The 22,593-nt window shown below is 34.2% G+C and overlaps 1 protein-coding gene across 9 annotated transcripts in view; it reads right to left on the bottom strand.

Annotated features, from left to right (window-relative positions):
- Positions 1–22,593, bottom strand: part of LOC114330194 (adenylate cyclase type 5) — a 1,795,244-nt gene that overhangs the window by 18,131 nt on the left and 1,754,520 nt on the right. For all 9 annotated transcript variants that reach the window (XM_050641848.1, XM_050641851.1, XM_050641852.1 and 6 more), the window contains one exon: positions 16,134–16,390. In XM_050641848.1, coding sequence (XP_050497805.1) covers positions 16,134–16,390 — 257 coding nt within the window. The remainder of the gene's footprint in view (positions 1–16,133; positions 16,391–22,593) is intronic.

Genomic DNA, 22,593 nt, shown 5'->3' on the forward strand with positions numbered 1-22,593 from the left:
GTCGGCGTTACAAGTAGGTAAATGCTACAATTAAAGAAAACCAGAGTTAGAACATTATCTGGTTGCACAAGTGTTAACAGAAAGCCAAATTCGAAAAAATTTTTTGAAATAAAGGTTTTCAACTGTTGACATTTCAGAATATTGATACCTACAAATGCACACCTATGAGTTAAAATGCTCATAAGCATATATGAGCAAATGGGTGCATGTAGTTTGTGAATATGTGTTGAAATTTAAATTATTAACAATTAAAAACAAATTAAACCATTAAGCAAACTTAAATATGCATCCAAACTCAAAATAATAATAACAAATAGATAGTAATATTGTTCAAACCTACTTACATGCCGTTACAAGGGATGAGTTGCCACTTAGTTGTTATCATATTAATTCGTCCAACTTATGCTAATTGGTTTGCTGGGAGGGTTATACGGTAAACAGACATGTTACGCGGGTCAAAACAAAGTAAATTTAAATTTAATTTAAATTTACTTTTACTTTGTTTTGACCTGCGTAACATGTCTGTTTACCGTATAACCCTCCCAGCAAACCAATTAGCATAAGTTGGACGAATTAATATGATAACAACTAAGTGGCAACTCATCCCTTGTAACGGCATGTAAGTAGGTTTGAACAATATTACTATCTATTTGTTATTATTATTTTGAGTTTGGATGCATATTTAAGTTTGCTTAATGGTTTAATTTGTTTTTAATTGTTAATAATTTAAATTTCAACACATATTCACAAACTACATGCACCCATTTGCTCATATATGCTTATGAGCATTTTAACTCATAGGTGTGCATTTGTAGGTATCAATATTCTGAAATGTCAACAGTTGAAAACCTTTATTTCAAAATTTTTTTTCGAATTTGGCTTTCTGTTAACACTTGTGCAACCAGATAATGTTCTAACTCTGGTTTTCTTTAATTGTAGCATTTAACTACTTGTAACGCCGACCTGAAGATGATCTGTATAATGTAGAGATCGAAACCGGTCGTCAAAGTATAATTAAATGATTGTGAGTAAGTCTGTGTTTCATTACTACATTTAATATGGACTCACATATGCAACCCATTCAATATTTAAACTTTTATTTTATTTATTCTTGAATATTTCCTGTCCGGCATGGGATAACAACACGAAATTTGGTAAGCGGGGGTTTTTTGAGACGAGAAATTTAAATTCGCCACCAAAAATATTGTATTACCCAGAGGGCGCCACATACGTATTTCAGAGCTCATTTAATATGTTCAGTTTTTTTAAGCACCCACTCTATATACTATATCAAAACTTTTATTCTCTTAATATTTTTACCTAAAAAAGATATACTACGTTCATCTCTCTAAACTCAACTGTTTTCGAGATAAACGCATTTTAAGTCTGCGATACAACATAATTTTGTGCATAATATCATTGTGGTTATACCCGAAAAATGTCTTCAACGCATAATAATTTGTGCTAGTTCTCATATTTATGTAATTGCATCGCAAATTTCATTTGAAGAAATTTGCGATACATTTTGTAATTTTTTATGGTTTTAAGTTATTTTTCGGGTGTAACTACAATGATATGCAAAAAAATATGTTGCGTCGCAGATTTAAAATGTGTTTAGCGAGTGTGCAAGTTTAGCGAGATGAATTTAGTATACCTTTTTTAAGTAAAAATATCAAAAGAATAAAAATTTTGATTCAAAAATTATGTAGAGTGGGTAGTAAAAAAAATTGAACATATTAAATGAGCGCTGAAAGGCGTATGTTGCGCCCTGTGAGTAATACATCATTTTTGGTGCCGAATTTAGATTTCTCGTCCCAAAAACCCCCGCTTACCAAATTTCGCGTTGTTGTCCCATCATCATCCAGCCTCAAAAGTCCATTGCTGAACATAGGCCTCCTCCCCTCGTTTCCAACCCCATCTATCCTGCGCCGCCCTCATCCAGTTTTTATTTACCTTTCTCAAGTCGTCAGTCCATCTTGTAGGCGGTCGACCGACGCTTCTCTTGTCTTCTCTTGGCCTCCATTCCAATAACCTCTTCGCCCATCGCCCATCTGTCATTCTGGCTACGTGTCCTGCCCATCTCCACTTCAACCTGGCTATCCTCTCGATAACGTCAGTCACCTTTGTTCTTCTTCTGATTTCTTCGTTTCTGATTTTGTCTCGCAGAGTTATTCCTAACATTGACCGCTCCATTCTTGTGTAATTCTCCAATTCTCCTATTCTGTGTATTCTCCAATATTTTCATCTAACAACGTAACTACCTCACTTTCGCCAAACTACGGTCAACATTCAATCACCAAACACTTTCTCACCTGCAGTGTTGCCAGCTCTATTCGACCAAAAACAAGATGTTTATTTATAAGCATTGTTACATTTGTACCGCGTTACAATTGTACCCGCACTCCCCTACTAAAATCCGTTTAAGAAAACTCAGAAAATACTCATTTCGAGTTTCCACAAACCCTGCATACTAAAATTAAAAAGTTCGCTATATTAATAATGTTTAACAATAGTAGACTATATTAAAATTTGTTTAAATATAAATATAAATTTTGATGTTACATTACTACAATTCTACAGGGTATGAATATTGCTACGAAATTAACAAAAAACCGTAATTATCTTTTAAACTACCTCGCATAGTATTACAAAACCCTATATTTTATGAAAGAAGCCAAAGAGGAGAATCCAAGAATGTAAAAATATACAGGGTGTTCAAAAAAAAGATAAGTTGGTATCACCCTGTCAATATTGGTGACTCTGTATATTTGAAAATATTTTTAAATTATGGTCCTACCTGTGCCCTAAACAATTTTTTTCGTATATCTTACGAGAAACGAGTAATGGGACTTTGTCACACTAATGCCCCACCCTGTATGTGGAAAATGTAAATGAGGGCATAAAAATAAACGGTGAGTTAACCGACAATATAAGATATGCCAATGACACGTTGATCCTTGCCAGTAGCATAGATTAATTACAACAGGCAATGGAAAGGGTTAATTCGTGATGAATACGGCCTGAGCCTCAACTTCAAATAAGACAAAATGGATGCTGATAAGCAAAAAGTAACAACCCGCTCGAGAATTACGAATAAACAACATACTAATTGACCATGTAGAATCGTATGTATAACTTGGCACAAACATAAATGCAAAATGGGAAGAGACCACAGAAATTAGGGCGAGAATAGAACGAGCAGGGAGATACTGGATTCCATCAAATTAAGAAAACTGCAATACTTGGCACACGTGGTGACAGATATAAACTCCTAAAATTAATAATGCAGGGAAAGATTCCATAGGTAGAAGAAATATATCCTGGCTGAGAAATCTCAGAGAATGGTTTGGATGCAGCTCAACTGAACTTTTTCGGGCCGTAGTGTCAAAAGGTAGAATAACAATGATGATTGCCAACCTTTGTCGCGAAGATGACACGTAAAGAAGAAGAAGAACGAACTATAAGCTTTAGTTGAATCTAGTGTAGTAAATCATAAATTCTAAATATTCAAGTTATAGGTAGCACTGCTCGGGTGAGATAATAATTCAAAAACCGAGTGAATTAGTATTATGATTATTGTTATATTATTATTATTTTATATTTTAAATGTGTTTAAACATTTTCTATTGGTCGTCTGTTTCTTTTAAGTGGCCAATATGTTCAAACTTTTATAGTTTCACCGTGTATAATTGAAACATTGGGAAATATATCGAGTAATATTTTAATTATTAGAGTCCAGTGAACTTTTGCAACCTAAATAAATTGCCAAATCATGGTATTTCCATTTGAACTCCCTAAGTTTTGCAATAGCTTGATTTAACTGTAGTTTGCAAGTTCATTGTTGTTGTTACCACTCAAGTTATTGATGATTTGTATATTGTGATGAGATTATAAATTAGCCAAAGGAACTATTTTGAGTCGCAGTCTATTTAGTATAGTTACCTCGTTAACAAGTGCGTAAGTCATTGTTTGAAGTTACCACACTAGAGTGTAATTATCAGTAGCTTTCATTAAGAACAGTCTAATATAGAAAGTTATCTGACCAACAACTATAGTGTAATTATCAGTAGCTGTCAATAAAACCATATTTTTACTCCACACTTCAAACATTTATTTACCATCGTCGATCGAGAAGAATCGGACAAAGGGGCATTAGAAAACAATTCGATCCTGATATTTACATCGAATTGTCCACAGACATCAGAAGAGGCACATGGAACGTAAAAACCACAAAAAAGGCACAGGAAGAAAAAATCCAGAATGCAATACAAAAATGGCTCACATGAAATTAAATATTCCGGGAATCAGCGAGATGCGTTGGCCAGGTTCAGGAACCGTAAATATCGGAGAGCACCGCGTATACTACTCTGGAATAGGATAACGGCAAATATGAATTAGGTGTCAGTATTATATTGACAAAGAATATGCAAAATCTGTTGACAACTTCATCCCAGTCTCAGCAAGAGTGATGTTCATACAACTGAAAGCAAGACCAGTCGACATCAATATAATTCAAGTGTATGCACCTACAACAGAAGGAACAGAAGAAGAGTTAGAAGAACTATACCATAGCATTAATCAAGTCTTGAAAAGGTTGAAAAAGGAAGAACTAACAATTGATATGGGTGACTTCAATGCCAAAGTTGGGGCCAGCAAAGCATCATCTCTTTTTTTTTATTGTTGTAATATTTACAATCTGTCCTTAACTAAGAACAATAGGTAAATTCTTTGACAAAAATTGAAAATTTGACCTGTAGAGGGAGATCCAGTGATCACCCTCTTTACATAAATTAAATTAAAACAAGTTAAAAGTTTAGTTATCACAGATCATTCGAATCTTCTTGCTAGGTCCACTACTTTGAATCTCTTCAGGCGTCGTACATCATTGTGGTCATCAGTGAGGTTGTTGGCTAACTCGTTTGGATGAGATTCTAGTCTCTTGGAATATTTTTTGTAATATTTTGTTATTACTGTTTTTATGGATGGCACATTGAGGTCTTGCTCTATCACATAGTTTGGCACGTACCAAGGGGCATTCAGCATTGTTCTAAGGACTTTGTTCTGGAATATCTGCAGTATTTCTAGCTTAGTTTGACTGGCTGTCCCCCTAAGTTGGATACCATAGGTCCACACTGGTTTTAATATAGATTTATATATCAGCAGTTTGTTTTCAAGAGATAGTTGAGATTTACGACCGATGATCCAGTACATTTCTTGGAATTTTATTCCTAGTTGTTTTCTTTTTGTAAAAATGTGTTTTTGCCAAGTTAATCTCCTACCAAGATGGATTCCTAGTTACTTGACAGTATCGGTTTGTGGGAGTTGCGTTTCATTTAGTGTTAAAGATGGACAAGTTTGTCTTTTCATGGTGAAGGTTACATGGACGGATTTACTCTCATTTGCCTTTATCTTCCATTTTTTAAGCCATCTTTGTATATTATTAAGGTCTTTCTGAAGGATTCCGGATGCTGTATTTGGATCATGGTGAGAGGCTAGTACAGCAGTGTCATCAGCAAAAGTTGCACACGTTGTTCTGTTACTTGTGGGTAGGTCAGCAGTGTAGAGCAAGTACAATATCGGTCCCAAGACACTTCCTTGTGGTACTCCGGCTTTTATTGGTCTTAGGCTTGTGTATTAATTATCCTGCTTGACTAGGAAATGTCGGTTGGAAATATAGCTTTTTCGGATTTGACAAAAAGGATGGGGAAGGTTTTTCTTTAGTTTAAAGAGCATACCAGCATGCCATACCTTGTCGAAGGCCTGACCAATGTCCAGGAATGCAGCAGAACAATACCTTTTATTTTCTACATCACTTCTGATGTGTTTTACCAGTCTATGTACCTGTTCTGTCGTTCCGTGTTGTGTTCTCAACCCAAATTAGTGTTGGGGAATTAGTTTTCTTTCTTCTATAACTGGGGATAATTGTTTAAGGAGAAGTTTTTCCAAGATTTTTGATAGAACAGGTAGCAGGCTTATTGGTCTGAGTTGGTATGAAGTCACCTGAGTTTTATTTTTCCCTGGCTTAGGTATGAGAATAATTTGAGCAACTTTCCGTTGTTCTGGGTAGTATTAAATACTTGCGTTATAAATACTTTGCATGTCAATTGCTGCAGTATTTTCCCGTTGATCAGGTCATACCCTGGAGCTTTTTTTCGACTGATTTCATGCTGGATAATATTTCTAACTTCTTTAGTGGTGATTTTTTGTATAGGTAAGTCCATCTGGTAGGGCGATTCCAAGAAGTCATTTATTTCTTCCTCTGTGTCACCATCTTCCATGGGATGTGGCTGGAATACATTTGTGAGGTGATTTGCAAATGCTTCGGCTTTTTCTTTATTATAATGCTCCAGTCTGTGTTGTTACTGTATAGTGATGGTTGTTTAGTACTCTTTGTTATTTGTGCATACCATGTCGCGATTACGCTAGAGTGGTCAGAGGGTAGATCGTAACAAGATTCTACTTTTGCCAATTTAACATTAATTCCGAGTAGATCAGGTCGAGTAGATCAGGTATTTTTGCATTGTCGGTAGGCCAGTAAGCTGGTTCCCTTGTGGTGAGATAATTTGCATTGGTCGCGTTTATAGCTTTAAGAAGTTCTCTGCCTTTTGTGGTAATAAGTCTGGATCCCCAGTAAGTATGCTTAGAATTAAAATCTCCTCCTGCTATAAATCTATTTCCTAATGTTTTAAAGAAATTTTCAAACGGCTCCGTTTTGTTATTGTGCTTTGGCGGACAGTATTATAGCTGATACTGTTAGTGGGCCTAGTTGATCTTCCACAACAATGCTGGTGGCCTGTAGATAGTCGCATTCATGTTTTTGTATTTCGTAGTGCTTTAGTTTATTACTAACTATTATTGCAGTGCCTCCATGTGCTTTTTCGTTGGGATGTTGCGTATGATAAATTGTAAATCGTGGAATATTAATGTGGTTTTTGGATGTAAAATGAGTTTCTGTAATCAGCATTATGTCAATTTTTTGTGTGTTAATAAATGGTTTTAATTCTTCTACATGTTGACTTAAGCCATTGGCGTTCCATAATACTAGCTTTAGTATCTGAGTCATTTCTGGTTGAGAATCATGGTTAGGAGATTGAGCATAGTGCTCATTGGTTCCATTAGTTTTTTTAACATGTCTTTCAGTTCTGACATGTCCGTGTGGTTATTAGTTTGATTTGGTATAATATGTTGTGTAGTAGTTTGGTTGGAGGCTTGCGTGATTAACGGCTGGTTGCGTTGCTTGTGCATATGTTATTCCAGGTTGCACATAGTTGACTGTTGTAGTTCTATCTTGGTTTGTCCTCGCGTTATGTCGTCTCAAGTTAGGGAATTTAAGTTTTTGTAATTGTTTGTGAACTTCACACCCTCTATAATTTGCGGGGTGGTTTTCACCACAGTTAGCACATTTAACATTATTGTCTCTGGTTTTCCTTGGACATTCTTTAGTGTAATGAGGTTCTGCGCATTTGACACAGCACGGTTGTTTATTGCAGAAGTTTTTTGTGTGGTTGTATTTTTGACATCTACTACATTGCGGAATTATTCTCTTGACATGCGGTGCTTCGAATTCTACTATGGAATGCATTACTTGTTTAATGTTATAGATGTCCTTGTTATTATCTTTTGTTTCTAGATCAATGTAGAACATAGGCAACGATTTTTTTGTTTGGTTATGTAGTATATTCCATATATTTATAACATTATGGTTTTTGGTTTTAAGGTCTTCTTTTATCTCTTCTACATTTGTCGTGGGGAGCATGCCTTTAAGAACCACTCGGTAGTGTCTTTCACTTTTAGGTTTATAAGTGTGGAAGTCCGTGCTTTTTGTTTTTAGAGCATTTATTATGGCGGTGTATGCTTTGTCTGATTTTGGTTGAATTTTTATTGGTTCGTTGTTGCGAAAACATCATCTACAGTCGGACCATTTAGACTAGAAAACCGGAACGATAGGTAAGATACATTAGAGATTTTTGTGGAAGCAAATCAATTAGTAATAACGAACACCTGGTTTAAGTTACACCCAAGGAAATTGTATACCTAGAAATCTCCACAGAATTCTCTGGCAAAGATTGTGAGAAATCAGATTGATTACATACTAGTAAATAAGAGGCATGGGAACAGTTGTACATCTGTTAAAACATACCCGGGGACAGACATAAATTCTGATCATGTACCAGTTGTAGGTAATTTCAAAGTCAGAATGAAGAAGGTTACAAGTAAGCCGATGAAGAGGTATGATTTTAGAAAACTAAAAGATCCCAATGTTTAACTGAAGGTGAGTGAAAACCTCAATACAAAGTTGCAAAAACGCAGAAATGCAGGAAGTAAAGATGAAAGTCTGACCATCATACAAGAAACAGTGAGATAAATAAAAGTACAACTTCAGGTGTAAGATAAGTTCAGAAAGATATAGAGAAACGGACATCGTGGATGACCGATGAAATCCTTGAACTTATGGATCAGAGAATAAAAACAAAGAAAATATCAAAGAATATAAGAAAATACATACCATCGTCAGAAGAAAGACAAGAGAAGCCAAAGAGAAACAAAAAATAGAACAATGTCAAGAAATGGAAGAGTATCAGTCAATATGATAACTTCAATGTCCATCTAAAGGCGAAGGAAATAGTTGGTAAGTTTCGAAAATGCAACAACGGAAAAATAACAGAAAATGAAGGCAATCTTGCCATAATCAAAGAAGATAAAAAGAAAGTACAGAAACAAAACTTTTGGAAACTTTTCCCCGACCTTAAAACAGGATAAGAACCCATGATTAAAGAGAATTTAAGTCCCGAAATGCTACCAGAAGAAGTAACGGCAGCCATCAGACAAATGAAGAATGGAAAGGCACCGGGACTTGATAAAATTCCTGCAGAACTGCTGAAGCTATGATGCAGAACATATAAAAATAATAGCTGAAATATTCAATGACATATACAAGGCAGGAAAAATACCACCACAGTAGCTCAGATCTGAGTTTGTGAAGACTATAGGACCATAAGCCTAATGAGCCATCTGCTTAAGCTATTTTTAAAAGTCATCCACAATACAATTCACTGAAAGTGCGAAGAACAAATTACGCCCAATCAGTTTGGATTTGTGAACGTCGTTCGTACGAGGAGGCTTTATTTAGCGTGCAGATGTTGTTTCAGAAATGCAGAGATATCAGCTGTATTATTTTTGCATGCCTGATTGACTCAAGAAGGCTTTCGGTAGAGTCAGACATGAACAAATGATGGAAGTGCTGAAGAGGAGCGGGATTGACGGAAGAGACCCAAAAATAATAGCTAACCTATATTGGAATCAATCAGCAGTGCTCCGAATAGATGGAGAATATATAGATCAGGTCAAAATCTTAGGGGGAGTGAGACAGGGATGCATAATTTCACCGCTGATATTCAATATGTACTCAGAGTACAATGAGGAGGTCTTTAGAAAAACGAGGAAGAACCGAGAGGCAATAACCACCATCAAATCTCAAAAGTTGGAATACTTTGGACACATTATGCAAAATGAATCCAGATATGCCCTCCTACAAGCCTTCTTACAAGGAAAAATATTTGGAAAGCGAGGTCCAGGAAGAAGAAGAACATCCTGGTTAAAGAACCTCAGAACCTGGTTCAATACAACATCTGTGCAGTTTTTCTGCGTTGCTGCAGATAAAGTGACCATTGACATGATGATAGCCAACATTCGTCACTGATTGGCATATCAATAAGAAGACTCAGAGCACATTTTTGTAGTTTCGTAAAGACATTGATGAAGGCATCTCAATAAATGGAGTCAAGCTCATTAACCTGCGGTATGCAGATGACAAAATAATGTTTTCCAAACCATAGAAGGGCTGCAAAACTTAATGAACAAAATAACGGAAACAAGTAAAACATATGGACTAGATATAAACACCAGCAGAACCAAGCTAATGATCATCAGCAAGCAAAACATAACTGGAGCAAATCTGTATGTGATCCAAATGAGAATTGAACGTGTCTCACAATACAACTACTTGGGAACTATAGTCAATGAGTCGTGGGGCAATACTCAAGAGATTAGATGTCGCATCGGAAAGGCAAAGAGTGCATTCTTGACTATGACCTCTGTGTTCAAGAGCCATAATCTAGCCCTAAAAATAAAAATAAGGCTCCTTAAATGTTACGTGTACTCAGTGCTTTTATACGGACTAGAAATGTAGATATTGAAGGTAGGAACTCTATCGACACTGGAGGCTTTTGATCTATGGTAGTACAAAAGTATTCTGAAGATTCCATGGACGGGCAAAGTCACCAATGAAGAGGTACTACGGAGGATGAACACAACCGCAGACTTAGTCAATATCGTGAAGGGCAGTAAGCTGCAGTACTTGGGACATATAATTAGAAATCGAGGCAGGTACAAGCTAATCCAATGCATTTTAAAAGGTAAAATTGCAGGAAAAAGGGCCCCAGGACGAAGAAGATTATCCTGGCTTGCTAACCTGAGAGCATGGTGTAGAAAGACCTCAACACAAATATTCCGTATATACTTTATTTCACGTTAAGAATAGAACGTTACGCTTACGGATATCAGTATTGCCAATACTCTCGCGCATGGGTGGATACTAGACTGCCGATATACGATTCATTCTAGTCAGTACGGCGTGGCATCGGCGCGCTTCTATCGCTTATAAGAAATACATGGGGATATTTCCGAAATGTTCTATTCTTAACGTGAAACGTTCTATAGCAACCAACAAAGTCATCATAGACAGAATGATCGCCAACGTTCGGAACGGCTAGGCACCCTAAGAAGAAGCTTTTGTTGTGAGTCCATTAAGTTTGTAGGATATGTTGTAGATTCACAGGTTCTTCGTACTGATCCTGATAAAGCGCCCGTCAGCCGTGATTTTTCTGTGGCTAAAAATACCACCCAGGTCCGTAGCTTGTTAGGGAATGGTTGGTTATTAGCGCAGAAACAATGATTTATTTTACAAGTAACATTATATTTTATTAAAACAAAATAAAAAAGGAAAGGTTTAACGTAGTTTATTGCTAACTTAATATTTTATGTACCCTACGCATATAGGCATCAGAAATAAAAATACTTTGTCAAGTCACTGTTCACATCATGTCCGTGGACTATACAATTTATTTTTTGAATTTACGGGAAATACTTTATATGTAGCTTGACCTTTAGCATTTCTTTAACAAGTGGGTATATCTCAATCAAGTTACGAAAAAAAACATAGATATTTAATTAATCTTACTTATTTTATAACTTGATGGTAAGACCTGCCAATTTATTAAGAATGCCCAAGTACGTAAAACCTGACATAATGAAACATGTTTTTAATACATACCTTTAGTGTCTATCTTAATAATTATTAAATATTTTCAGGAACTTTCTGTTGAATATTTTTATATACAGTGCGTAGTTTTTTCACAATATGTAAATTAATAAAAGTGTCACTCCTTTTACTTAAATGTAATAAAAAATTTAATAAAAAAACCATTATACAGTAAAAATTTCGATAGTCATAAGATATTATGCCTTTTCGATTGACTTCCCTGCTGATATTCCAGTTGAAAATTATCTGCCAGTAATTTTTCGACTTTTCAAGTCTTTTTCGGCTTTGTTCCTTGGGACTATATGTATTACTATCAAATAATCCAAATTTTGTGGTCTACAAATACTACTACAATACTACTACAATATACAGTCTTCTCCAAGGATGCGGTCTACCTGTACATAAAGCTCTATAATATTGTGTACTGATCGCAATCTGAAAATTCCTAAAGGATTTGCGCAAAATATTTAAATGGAAGAAAACTTGTAGAACAAAATGTTTATTCACAAGCAATAAAAATTTGGGGGAAAGTATATGTAAAATGAAAGAGACTATTAATTTACAAAAAAATGCACCCGAACTAATTATTTAAAATTTATATGTAACCTAATTACACACACCGGCAAAATTAGCCGAACACCTTAAAAATGGGACATGTTTGATGTCTCGAGTTTCCTAAACCACTGATCCGATTTGAGTGATTCTTTTAGTATGTTATAGCCTTATTAGCCTTATTATTTAAGAATATCGTTGTAATAATATTGTTGCTAGACAGGTAAATATCATTTTATACCGGGTGTACAAATCATGCTGTGTTTTTTTCTTAAAGTTTGGAACACCCTGTGGAATATTCTAGCACATGTAAAATATTAAAATTAACACTAGTTTGTAGATTTAGGCTTTCTTAACATTTTTCTTTTTGATTCATTTACTTATGTGAGATAATAAAAAAGTTATGTGCGTTAACAGCTATCCATGTTTTTCATCAATAAATCCTCATAGTAGGGGAGGAGAGTATATTAAATTTGCAGTTACTCGAGCTTTATGGGAACCTATAGGATTGTGAAGAGTATGTGCTAAAACCAGAAAAAGGTTAAGTTAAATTTTCCATAAAGTGGGGGATTTCTATCCATAATTAGAAAAAATGTGTCGAATAAAAGTTGCTTATTTTTACGTAAAGAATCCAAATCTGCAATAAAAATTGGGGGCTCCTATTTGGGATTTTAAATTAAATCCCCCACCCCACCTCTGCGGAGGTTCGTGACACCCCACGGAGAGGGGAGGGGGGTAAATTAAAAATTTTAAATACGAACCCTGCGATATTTCGCGAAATGAACATCAGATCGTAAAACTGCAAAATACACCTATTCAATATTTTTCAAAAATCTACCGAATGGCACCAAACACGACCCCGACAGAGGTGGGCTGGGGGGTTACTTTAAAATCCTAAATAGGAGACATATTTGCAAGCTACAAATTTAGCATTCTTTTCTCCCCTACTATGAGGATTTATTGATAAAAAACATGGCTAGTTGTTAAAGCACACAACTTTTTTATTTTCCAACATAAGCAAATGAATCAAAAAAGAAAATGTTAAGAAAGCCTAAGTCTACAATCGAGTTTTAATTTTAAAATATTGTATATACTAGAATATTCCACAGGGTGTTCCGAACTTTAAGAAAAAAACACAGAATGATTGTAACACCCGGTATAAAATGACATGTACATGTCTAGCAACAATATTATTACACCGATATTCTTAACTAATAAGGTTATAACCTACTAAAAGAATCACTCAAATCGGACAACAGGTTTAGGAAATTCGAGACATCAAACATGTCCCATTTTTAAGGTGTTCGGCTAATTTTGCCGGTGTGTGTATTTACAAAACGATACAGACCAATTATTGTTAAAGAACAAATGTATGCATATTAATAGAGTAAGTTAGTTATTGATTTTAGCTTGAAAACGCCATGCAGGCACCCTAACGAAGAAGATTCTAGTGTTATTTATATAATAACAAAGAAATAAGTTTATTACATATCCCTGAAAATGTTTATTATACTGCATAGCAATAAACATTTTGCTAACAAATGGTTTGCTGCTTTTTATTACTGTATGCAAAGCCTTCTGAGAAAAGATTACGGTATTGTTTAGCCGCACAGGTAGACCGCATCCCTCAGTAGTTCACAAGCTATAGCATAAACGCGACCGTATAGTCCAAGAGCTAGTGAACCCTCCGACTAACGGTCGTTCTGTAAGGCTAGAAATTTTTCTAGTGATAATTCATAGCACACCAAGGCTAAAAACCATGACCTGGCAGGCCTCAGCGGTGCACGTGTAACCTCTACCAGGTAAATCGAAAAGTGCAAATTTAGGGGGTAAAATAAACTTTCTCCAGTAAGGTTTAAATTTAAGTATGTGTTTGAGTAAGTCATTTAGAAGAAATGTGTACAATGACAGTCGATTCTGAAGAGCATAAGACCTTGCCAGGCGAGGGGAAAGATTAGGGGTTTTTCCTAAAATTATTTTTTTTGCATCGAACAATTTTTTTTAGGTTTTTTGAATCATTCCAAACAGAAAAGGTCTTTAGTGATTTTTCTCTTAAGTTAATAGTTTTTGTTTATAACCGATTGAATATTTTGAAAATTGCGAAATCGACCATTTTTAACCCTAAATCGGACATTTATCTAAAAATTTCAAAGTTGCCAAGGTAGGTAGATATTCTTTAAACATTGATTGATGAAATCCCAAAGAGTTTTTGCAATACAATATCGGGAACCCCTTTGTTTTTTAATTGCTAATCAAGCGGGCTCGACACTGTAGTATAAGTGAGGACGTTTGAGTTGGCATAAATTCATTGTCTCGAGAATGGGCAACTTTCAAGAGAAATCCTCAGACAGGTCGATTTTTATTTTTAAATTAGGACTTTTTGGCATATATATAAAACTAGTGACGTCATTCGTCTGAGCATGATGACGTAATCGATGATTTTTTTAAATGAGAGTAGGGGTTGTGTGATAACTCATTTGAAAGGTTATTTAATTCTCTATTCACTAATGTAAACATTAACATATTTATGTATAGAGGGTGTACAAAAAAAATGTTTTATTAAATTAACTTTGATTAAATTTGACAAATTAATAGAAGAAAAAATGTTTTTGTACACCCTGTATAAATAATTATGTTAATGTTTATATTACTGAATAGAGAATTAAATAACCTTTCAAATAAGCTATCACACAACCCCTACTCTTATTTAAAAAAATCATCGATTACGTCACCACGCCGAGATGGATGACGTCACTAGTATTATATATATATATATATATATATATATATATATATATATATATATATATATATATATATGAAAAAACAAAAGATGTAGATCTTTGAAACACACTCAGTGATCAAAAGATCCACAGGTACTGGTTTGGACGACCACTCGTACGAAAACAAACAAATGAAATAGAGAATGCGGAAAAATCCCCTTACGAACAATTCACACATCCACTACTTCGGGCTGGGAAAAATTTTTATTAAAAAAAATACATTCTAGGTCTCGAATGTTGTTTTTTGATTGGAATGTGTCTGAAGATATTCAACCTCTCATCTTCACCGATGAGCCCATAGAGGTTGAAGAGGGCGAAACACATTTCTAAGAGCTGGTGTTTGGATCTTCGATTCTATTCAAAAAATTTTTCCCAGCCCGAAGTAGTGGATGTGTGAATTGTTCGTAAGGGGATTTTTCCGCATTCTCTATTTCATTTGTTTGTTTTTATATATATATATATATATATATATATATATATATATATATATATATATATATATATATATATAAGGGTGTGCAGCTGGATATGAAAGCCAAAGTGTACTCTTTTCAACGAGCTAGCAATATTTCGTTTAATTTCTTAAACATCATCAGGCCAGTTGTTGGATGAGCTTGTTAGCCTCGATATAAAAAGTTCCATGAAGAACGCCAAGTGAAAAAAAACCAACATTGGATTTAGTGTACAGTGAAGGCATAATAACTCACACAATCAAGTGTATTATTTTCCGTGTGTGCCGGAGTAGTCAAAATTACTTAAATTAACATTTAGGACAAACAATTTTACGAATACATAGACGAAACAATTAATAATTCAACATTTTGGTGTTTACATGTAGGGAGGAAGGCGTGAAAGCAAGTGCTTGCTTTTTTCAATGGATTGGATTTTATCAATCAATGTTTAAAGAATATCTACGTACCTTGGCAACATTGAAATTTTTAGATAAATGCCCGATTTAGGGTTGAAAATGGCCGATTTCGCAATTTTCAAAATTTTCAAAATTTTCAATCGCTTATATATAAAAAAACTATTAACTTAAGAGAAAAATCACTGAAGACCTTTTCTGTTTGGAATGATTCAAAAAACCTAAAAAAAAATTGTTCGATGAAAAAAGAATAATTTTAGGAAAAACCCCTAATCTTTCCCCTCGCCTGGCAAGGTCTTATGCTCTTCAGAATCGCCTGTCATTGTACACATTTCTTCTAAATGACTTACTCAAACACATACTTAAATTTAAACCTTACAGGAGAAAATTTATTTTACCCCCTAAATTTGCACTTTTCGATTCACCTGGTAGATACACGTGCACCGCTGAGGCCTGCCAGGTCATGGTTTTTAGCCTTGGTGTGCTACGAATTATCACTAGACAAATTTCTAGCCTTACAGGACGACCGTTAGTCGGAGGGTTCACTAGCTCTTAGACTAGTATATACCACATACCATATACTATAGTGGCACCTATTCTTGAATAAATTTACCTGTATTTTATCTGGAATTCCGGTGCTATCCATCCTACTGGCAACATTGACGGCATTTCCCCAAATATCATACTGCGGTTTGCGAGCTCCTATTACTCCAGCGACCACTGGTCCAACGTTAATACCGATTCTAATTCTAAAGTGGTTGAAAGAATGTTCGTTTACCTCCTCGAGTAGTTCCTTTAATCGAAGGGCGTAGTCAGCCATTGCGGTAACATGTTTGTAGTCGTGCATATCACAAGTGTTTTGAGTTAAACCTGTAACAGCAATAATATGACTGTATAGTATAATGAATGTATAAAACAAAATACAAAAGAGTAAAATTTGGTTGGATTATTAAATGGTCATTGGCCGTTTCTCCATAAGTGTACCTACATGTGCACGTACACTGTCGTACACCCAACAATTATTGTCACTCAAGCATTCATATGTAAAATGTATCACTCTATAAATATTTTAATCTAACTATACAGTAACTGAAACCAGAAATCTCAGATCCGAGCAGTTTACTCGTATTCGCTGTGTGCAAGTACTTAGAGGGGATACGAGAAACGATCGTGCACGAGTAGCGGAGAAATCTTGGAACTTTCTTAGCATATTTATTAAATAATTAATCTTGTCAATTGAAATTGTCATATTGACATATTTCATACCTACTCTCATTGAAGAAAATGGGATTTCGGAAATGCTGTGTTATAAATTGTAAAAATACAATTAAAAATTACTCATTTAAGTTCTCTTCGTTTCCAATAATTTCTAAGCACTAATTAATACAAAGAGAAAAGTGAATTTCGATCATAATAAAGCAGAATTAAGAACATAACCTAAATTATGCATTCTTGCGTCCGATTTTATAATTAATTTGAAGTGAACATTAAATAAAATTTCACTTTTAAATGTAAATTTCAGTTTCATTATACCATAACCCTCAGGGCCCCCGTAAGAACTACTGGCACCTGTGTCCAAAAAAGGATTTTGGCGCCTCTTAATGCATTTTGATAATGTTTTTTTATTTATTTTTTTGAAGGTAGGTATGTAGGTAGGTGCTTTAAATAAAGCAAAATAGGTACAAATAACACCATAGCAAACCTTAATTGAATAAGTTTTAAGGGGCTTTATTGAATAAATTCTGCTGAACCATCTTGTCGCACTTAGAGGGTTTAAATTTAACCCAAAAACATTTTTTCTCACCCCACCCACAACATCCCACCTTTTTGTGGATGACGAACCCAGAGTACCGCGATTTTCAAATTTTGTTCATTTAGACGGGACTTTATCGTCGCCCCTGTTAGCGAAATTATTCCGATTCGATTTTTTGCACAAACTTACTCAAAAAGAGGTCCTTTATAACATAGCCACAGGGTGGCACAGGTGGTCCTGTGGTCGAAAAATTGTTTAAACAATTTTTTTAAACAAATTCATTTTTTTTATTTCGAACAACTTGTAGGTCTGGATCTCGCATACCAAAAAAATTAATTAATAGCAAGCTGAAAATTTGTTAATAGCTTAACGGTCGGACAAACTTTGATGTAAGGGAACACTGGAACAGGGGATGTTTTAATTTTGGAACAGGTTCAAAATTTGGAACGTCAAACTATGAAAACGTCCCATGTATTTTGTCGGACAAAACTTCCAATTGATTTGTTGCCTTTTCATTAAACTCTCATGCAAAAATCAGACTGCTATTAATTTATCACCAACATAATTCCTGTCATTTAACATGTTCTACGTGTCGGACTTATTAAAATGCCCAGTCGGTGATAAATACCAGTCTGATTTTTTGCATGAGAATTTAATGAATGGGTAACAAATCAATTGGAAGTTCTGTCCGACAAAATACATGTGATGTTTTCGTAGTCTGACGTTTCAAATTTTTAACCTGTTCCACATTTTAAACTTTCCTTGCTCCAGTGTTCCCATACATCAAAGTTTATCCGACTAGACGCCGTTAAACTATTAACAAATTTTTAGCTTTAATCAACTTTTTTTGGTACGCGGGATCCAGGTCTATTGGGTCATTTTTAGTAAAAAAGGTCTCTTGTCATTTTTCTCTAAAATTGATTGTTGTCGAGTTATAAGCGATTTAAGATTTGAAAAATGCGAAAATGGCCATATAACTCAACAACAATCAATTTTAGAGAAAAATCACAGGAGATTTTTTTGTTCAGAATGACCCAAATTATCTAAAAAAAATTGTTCAAAGTGAAAAAATTATTTTTGTGAATTTGTTAAAAAAAACTGTTTAAACAATTTTTCGACCAAGGTACCGCCTGGTACCCTCAGAATTTGTTATAAGAACGTCTTTTTGTGTAAGTTTTTGCAAAAAAATCTAACCGAAATAATTTCGTTAACGTGGGCAACGATACATCCTGGACTATAGCGCTAATTGTTAATAATTAAAAACGACAGCTTTTTAATAAAATAATGACAAAAATTCCTTTAGGATCTTTATGGAGGGGTTTTAAACTTTGATTTGACTTTATAATTCACTTTTTGACTTTCATAATTATAATTTTTAATCGAGTTATTAAGCCTTGAAAATGGCGATTTTCGTATTTTTTAAATGTTAAATCGCGTATAACTCGACAACAATCAATTTTAGTGAAAAATGACAAGATACCTTTTTTACTCAGAATGACCCAAGTGACCTAAAAAAAATTGGTCGAAATGAAAACATTATTTTTGTGAATTCGTTTTAACAATTTTTCAACCACGGCAACGCCTGGCACCCTGTGGATTTGTTATAAGGACCTCTTTTTGAGTAAGTTTGTGCACAAATCGAATCGGAATAATTTCGCTAACGGGGGCGGCGGCGACGATACAGCTCGGTCTAATTAGTTATTTGATAGGTATGCAATTTTTAAATCTTGTCGAATTATCATTTGAGCGCCACATAATCGTTCGCTTATCGATGAGATAGAATTACCGCCCACACACTATTGCACTATGTCTGGAATTTTTCCACGAAATCAGGGTATAATTAGGTATTTGTTATCTACAGAATGGGTGTTTGGTATTTTTATAGCCGGATTTTTTATTTTATATCTATAGAGAGACTAATAATGCCATATGCCATCCAAACAAAGTAAAACTGAGGTATTTAATTCCTCAACTTTTGTTTTAAAATAAATTTTTGCTTTTTTGCTTTTTTGTAAATATTTTTGCAATTTTTGACCCTCTACTTTGGCGCCCCTAAAGGATGGCGCCCGTGTGCATTGCACACTTTGCACATATGGTAGCGGGGGCCCTGATAACCCTCACTTAAAATTCACTTTTACTTAACACTTTAACCTCAAAATCAATTTCAATTTTTAAATTTAATTTTTTTGAAATTTAAAAAAATGCTGAATATTTCTTCAAGGTCAGATTCTTCTGATGACCCCCCAAAATTTTACAGGGAAACAATTTATTATTCAAACCAATATGGTGATGGATTATTTGTTTATTTGAAAGGATTGGATTGACAAAAAATACAGTTATGCACTTTAGTTTAAAATGAACCCTAGTTAAAATGTTATTTAGGTTGTCATTATGAAATCGGACATTAACATTGCTCCACAATATTGATATGATATGCAATTACTAAAGTGAATTTAATTAATTGTATTTTGCTTGTAATACTGCATTTTAATAACTAATTTTATTTACTACATACAATATTTACCCTTTAATAACATAACCTTAATCTTACTTTTTCTTCTTATTCTTTTTTTGGGCGATGGCTTTAACAATAGACCGCGATAGTCGTGACGTCAAAACGTCAAAAAAAGTTTTCCAAACACGTTGTGTCTAGGTACACGCTAAAATGTACGCAAATAAAGAAGGTAAACTTCATCAAGCTAGTGACTATTTAGCGTGGGCAGTGACTGTATATTTTGATACACGCTATTTTGATATGTTTAGTGTTTGTTTGATAGAAAAATATTTGTTATGACCTTTAATTCTACCCATTCTACCTAACTTTTTTATTTGCGTACACGTTAGCGTATACCCTAGACACAGCGTGTTTGGAAAAATTTTGACGTTTTGACGTCACACTATCACGGTCCATTATCCGGTAACCATGACTAACATAATTGGCCAATATAATTAAAAGTACTAACAATGTTGCTAATTTATGACACTAGGTGTCGCTCTTCCCAACTTAGACGGTCCCAATAAGTAATAGGTAATATTTAATTATTTTTATTCTATTTCGACATGAGCAAACGTCACGGGTGCGAGACATTAGAAACAATCTCCCGTGCACCTCTCTTATCCCAATGAGTTTTCCTAGACTCAATTACCACTCACCACACGTCCCACTTCTCGCTATAGCCCATCAGTTTAGGTGGGTACAAGTGCATAAATTGAATGGGATCCTACTGTGATTATATCATCTACGGCAAATGTACATTTAAATTTGATGTTCGCAAATTCGAAGTAATATTAAGAATGCAGGGATTTGTAAATTTTAACGTGGAAAATGTAAAATAAATTAAATTTTCTTCAATACTGTTAAAAAAATAAAAAATTAGAAGTGTCGGTCGTCCTAAACCAACTTTTTTTTATTTAAGAGGATAGACGTAACTTTCTGCTCTAATGTTGTTTCATTAATTTTTTTCGACTCCTCAGAAAACTAATAAGTATTTTTAAAAAATTTAGACGCAGAATGAAAGATTGCTTTACTACCGAGGGTAGAAAGTCTCAGAAAACTTCTATAATGTTTATTCTAATAAGTTACAGTGGTGAAAAGAAGAGAAAATTGAGTGTCATTTTTAATTTCAAACATCTCATTCAACAAAAGGAACGTGTTGTTTATTCTAAGGGACTTTGTCCCTTGGTAGTGACGTAATCTTTTATTCTGCGTTTAAATTAAAAAAAATATTTATAAGTTCTTCCAGAATTCAAAAAAAAATGAACACCATATTCATGGTGATATTTTCCAAATCGAATATTTGCTATCTTTGTCACACAACGCACTCAGTCGAACAGAATGTAGTGACCAGGCCATTTTTAATATGGTTTTTCTCATGAAGTTCTTTCAGTGCGTCACAAATTTTCGATTTCTTTCTAACGGATTAAATTGTATGCGACAGAAAAAAGCGCACATCGGTGATTACATTTCGTCGGTGACATTTATAACATTTATTCTAGTTGTCCATAGATAGCGCTATAATCGAAAATAAAATTATTTGCGAATTATATAATATATCTACGAATATAATCTGTACAATTTATAAGACTATACAAATCAAAGGAAACACCATTTTATAAATGCAATAAACAAAATTGATTTGTTTTTATGCCAAATTGCAAATAAAATGTGACAACTGTCAGATTTAACTAAAATGTCATGTTAGAATAAATGTTATAAATGCATATTATCACGGACTTACCTTTTTTCCTATCATTTGTGACGCACTGAAAAATGCTCATGAAAAGAAGCATACTGACAGTAGTGTGTGCAGTGGCGGCTCGTGGCTTTAGGGAGGGTCGGCAAGGTTTTGTCTCCTCAGATAGGTATGTCATCTAATTAAAAGGCTTCAATTTCATAGGAGATTTTTGGTATTTGTTTATTTTTATTTTTTTTTTGTTATTTTTTTTTGGTTTTCCTATAAATTTAGAACCTAAACCTGTTTATAAATTAACTATAGTCTATGTTGTTTCGAAGTAGCGAAATGGGTTATAACATTATTGTAAAATTTATTTTTGTTTTGGAGAGATTTTTAAAGTTTTTTCTATTGATATTTGAGATAAGCTTGACATTTTTGTTGTTTGATGGTGTTTCGACAATACGTTTTGACCCTTTTGAGACAAGAAAAATCCCGTTCTTTTGAGGCAGAATTTGCCCACATTTGAGAAGAATAATTTATTAATTTCGGGAACAGTTTGTCGTAACCTAATGAATTGCAGTATATAAAATTTTGCATATTTTGTAACTTATCCCACCTTCCGAAAATATTTGAATCAGCATATAAAATTTAATTTTCTTATTTTATTTGATTAAAGAATGATGGATAATGAACTTGTCTAACAGATATTTTGAAAATTGCAGTAAAGGAAGACAGACGTACTCACAATAATGATTTAAATGATACTTAAATGATTGTGGGTACGTATGTCTTTTACTATTATTTCATTTAAAATTAACTCACATATGCAACCCATTCAACATTTTGAAAATTCTTTGGCGTAACTTTTAAATTTTGAATCGTCTAACAGGTAAATGACTTATGACAGTGAGTAAATAAAGCGGGGGTGTAATAGTTTTAACGTTTGCCTGGAGACCATACAATTCACCGGACATCAAGGCAGCGCCGTCATAAATTTGCCTTACCAATTAATTTTTGATATCAAAAAATTTTAATCTGTCCTTTAAAACACCAAAAATACATTCTATCTTATGGCCTCTACTCACGTCTGAAAACCTAAAAACCTCTCATAAATATTAAACGTAACGCGTATCGAAGAACAATAA

This window comes from Diabrotica virgifera, chromosome 1 (genome assembly GCF_917563875.1).
Source record: "Diabrotica virgifera virgifera chromosome 1, PGI_DIABVI_V3a".
NCBI lineage: Eukaryota > Metazoa > Arthropoda > Insecta > Coleoptera > Chrysomelidae > Diabrotica > Diabrotica virgifera.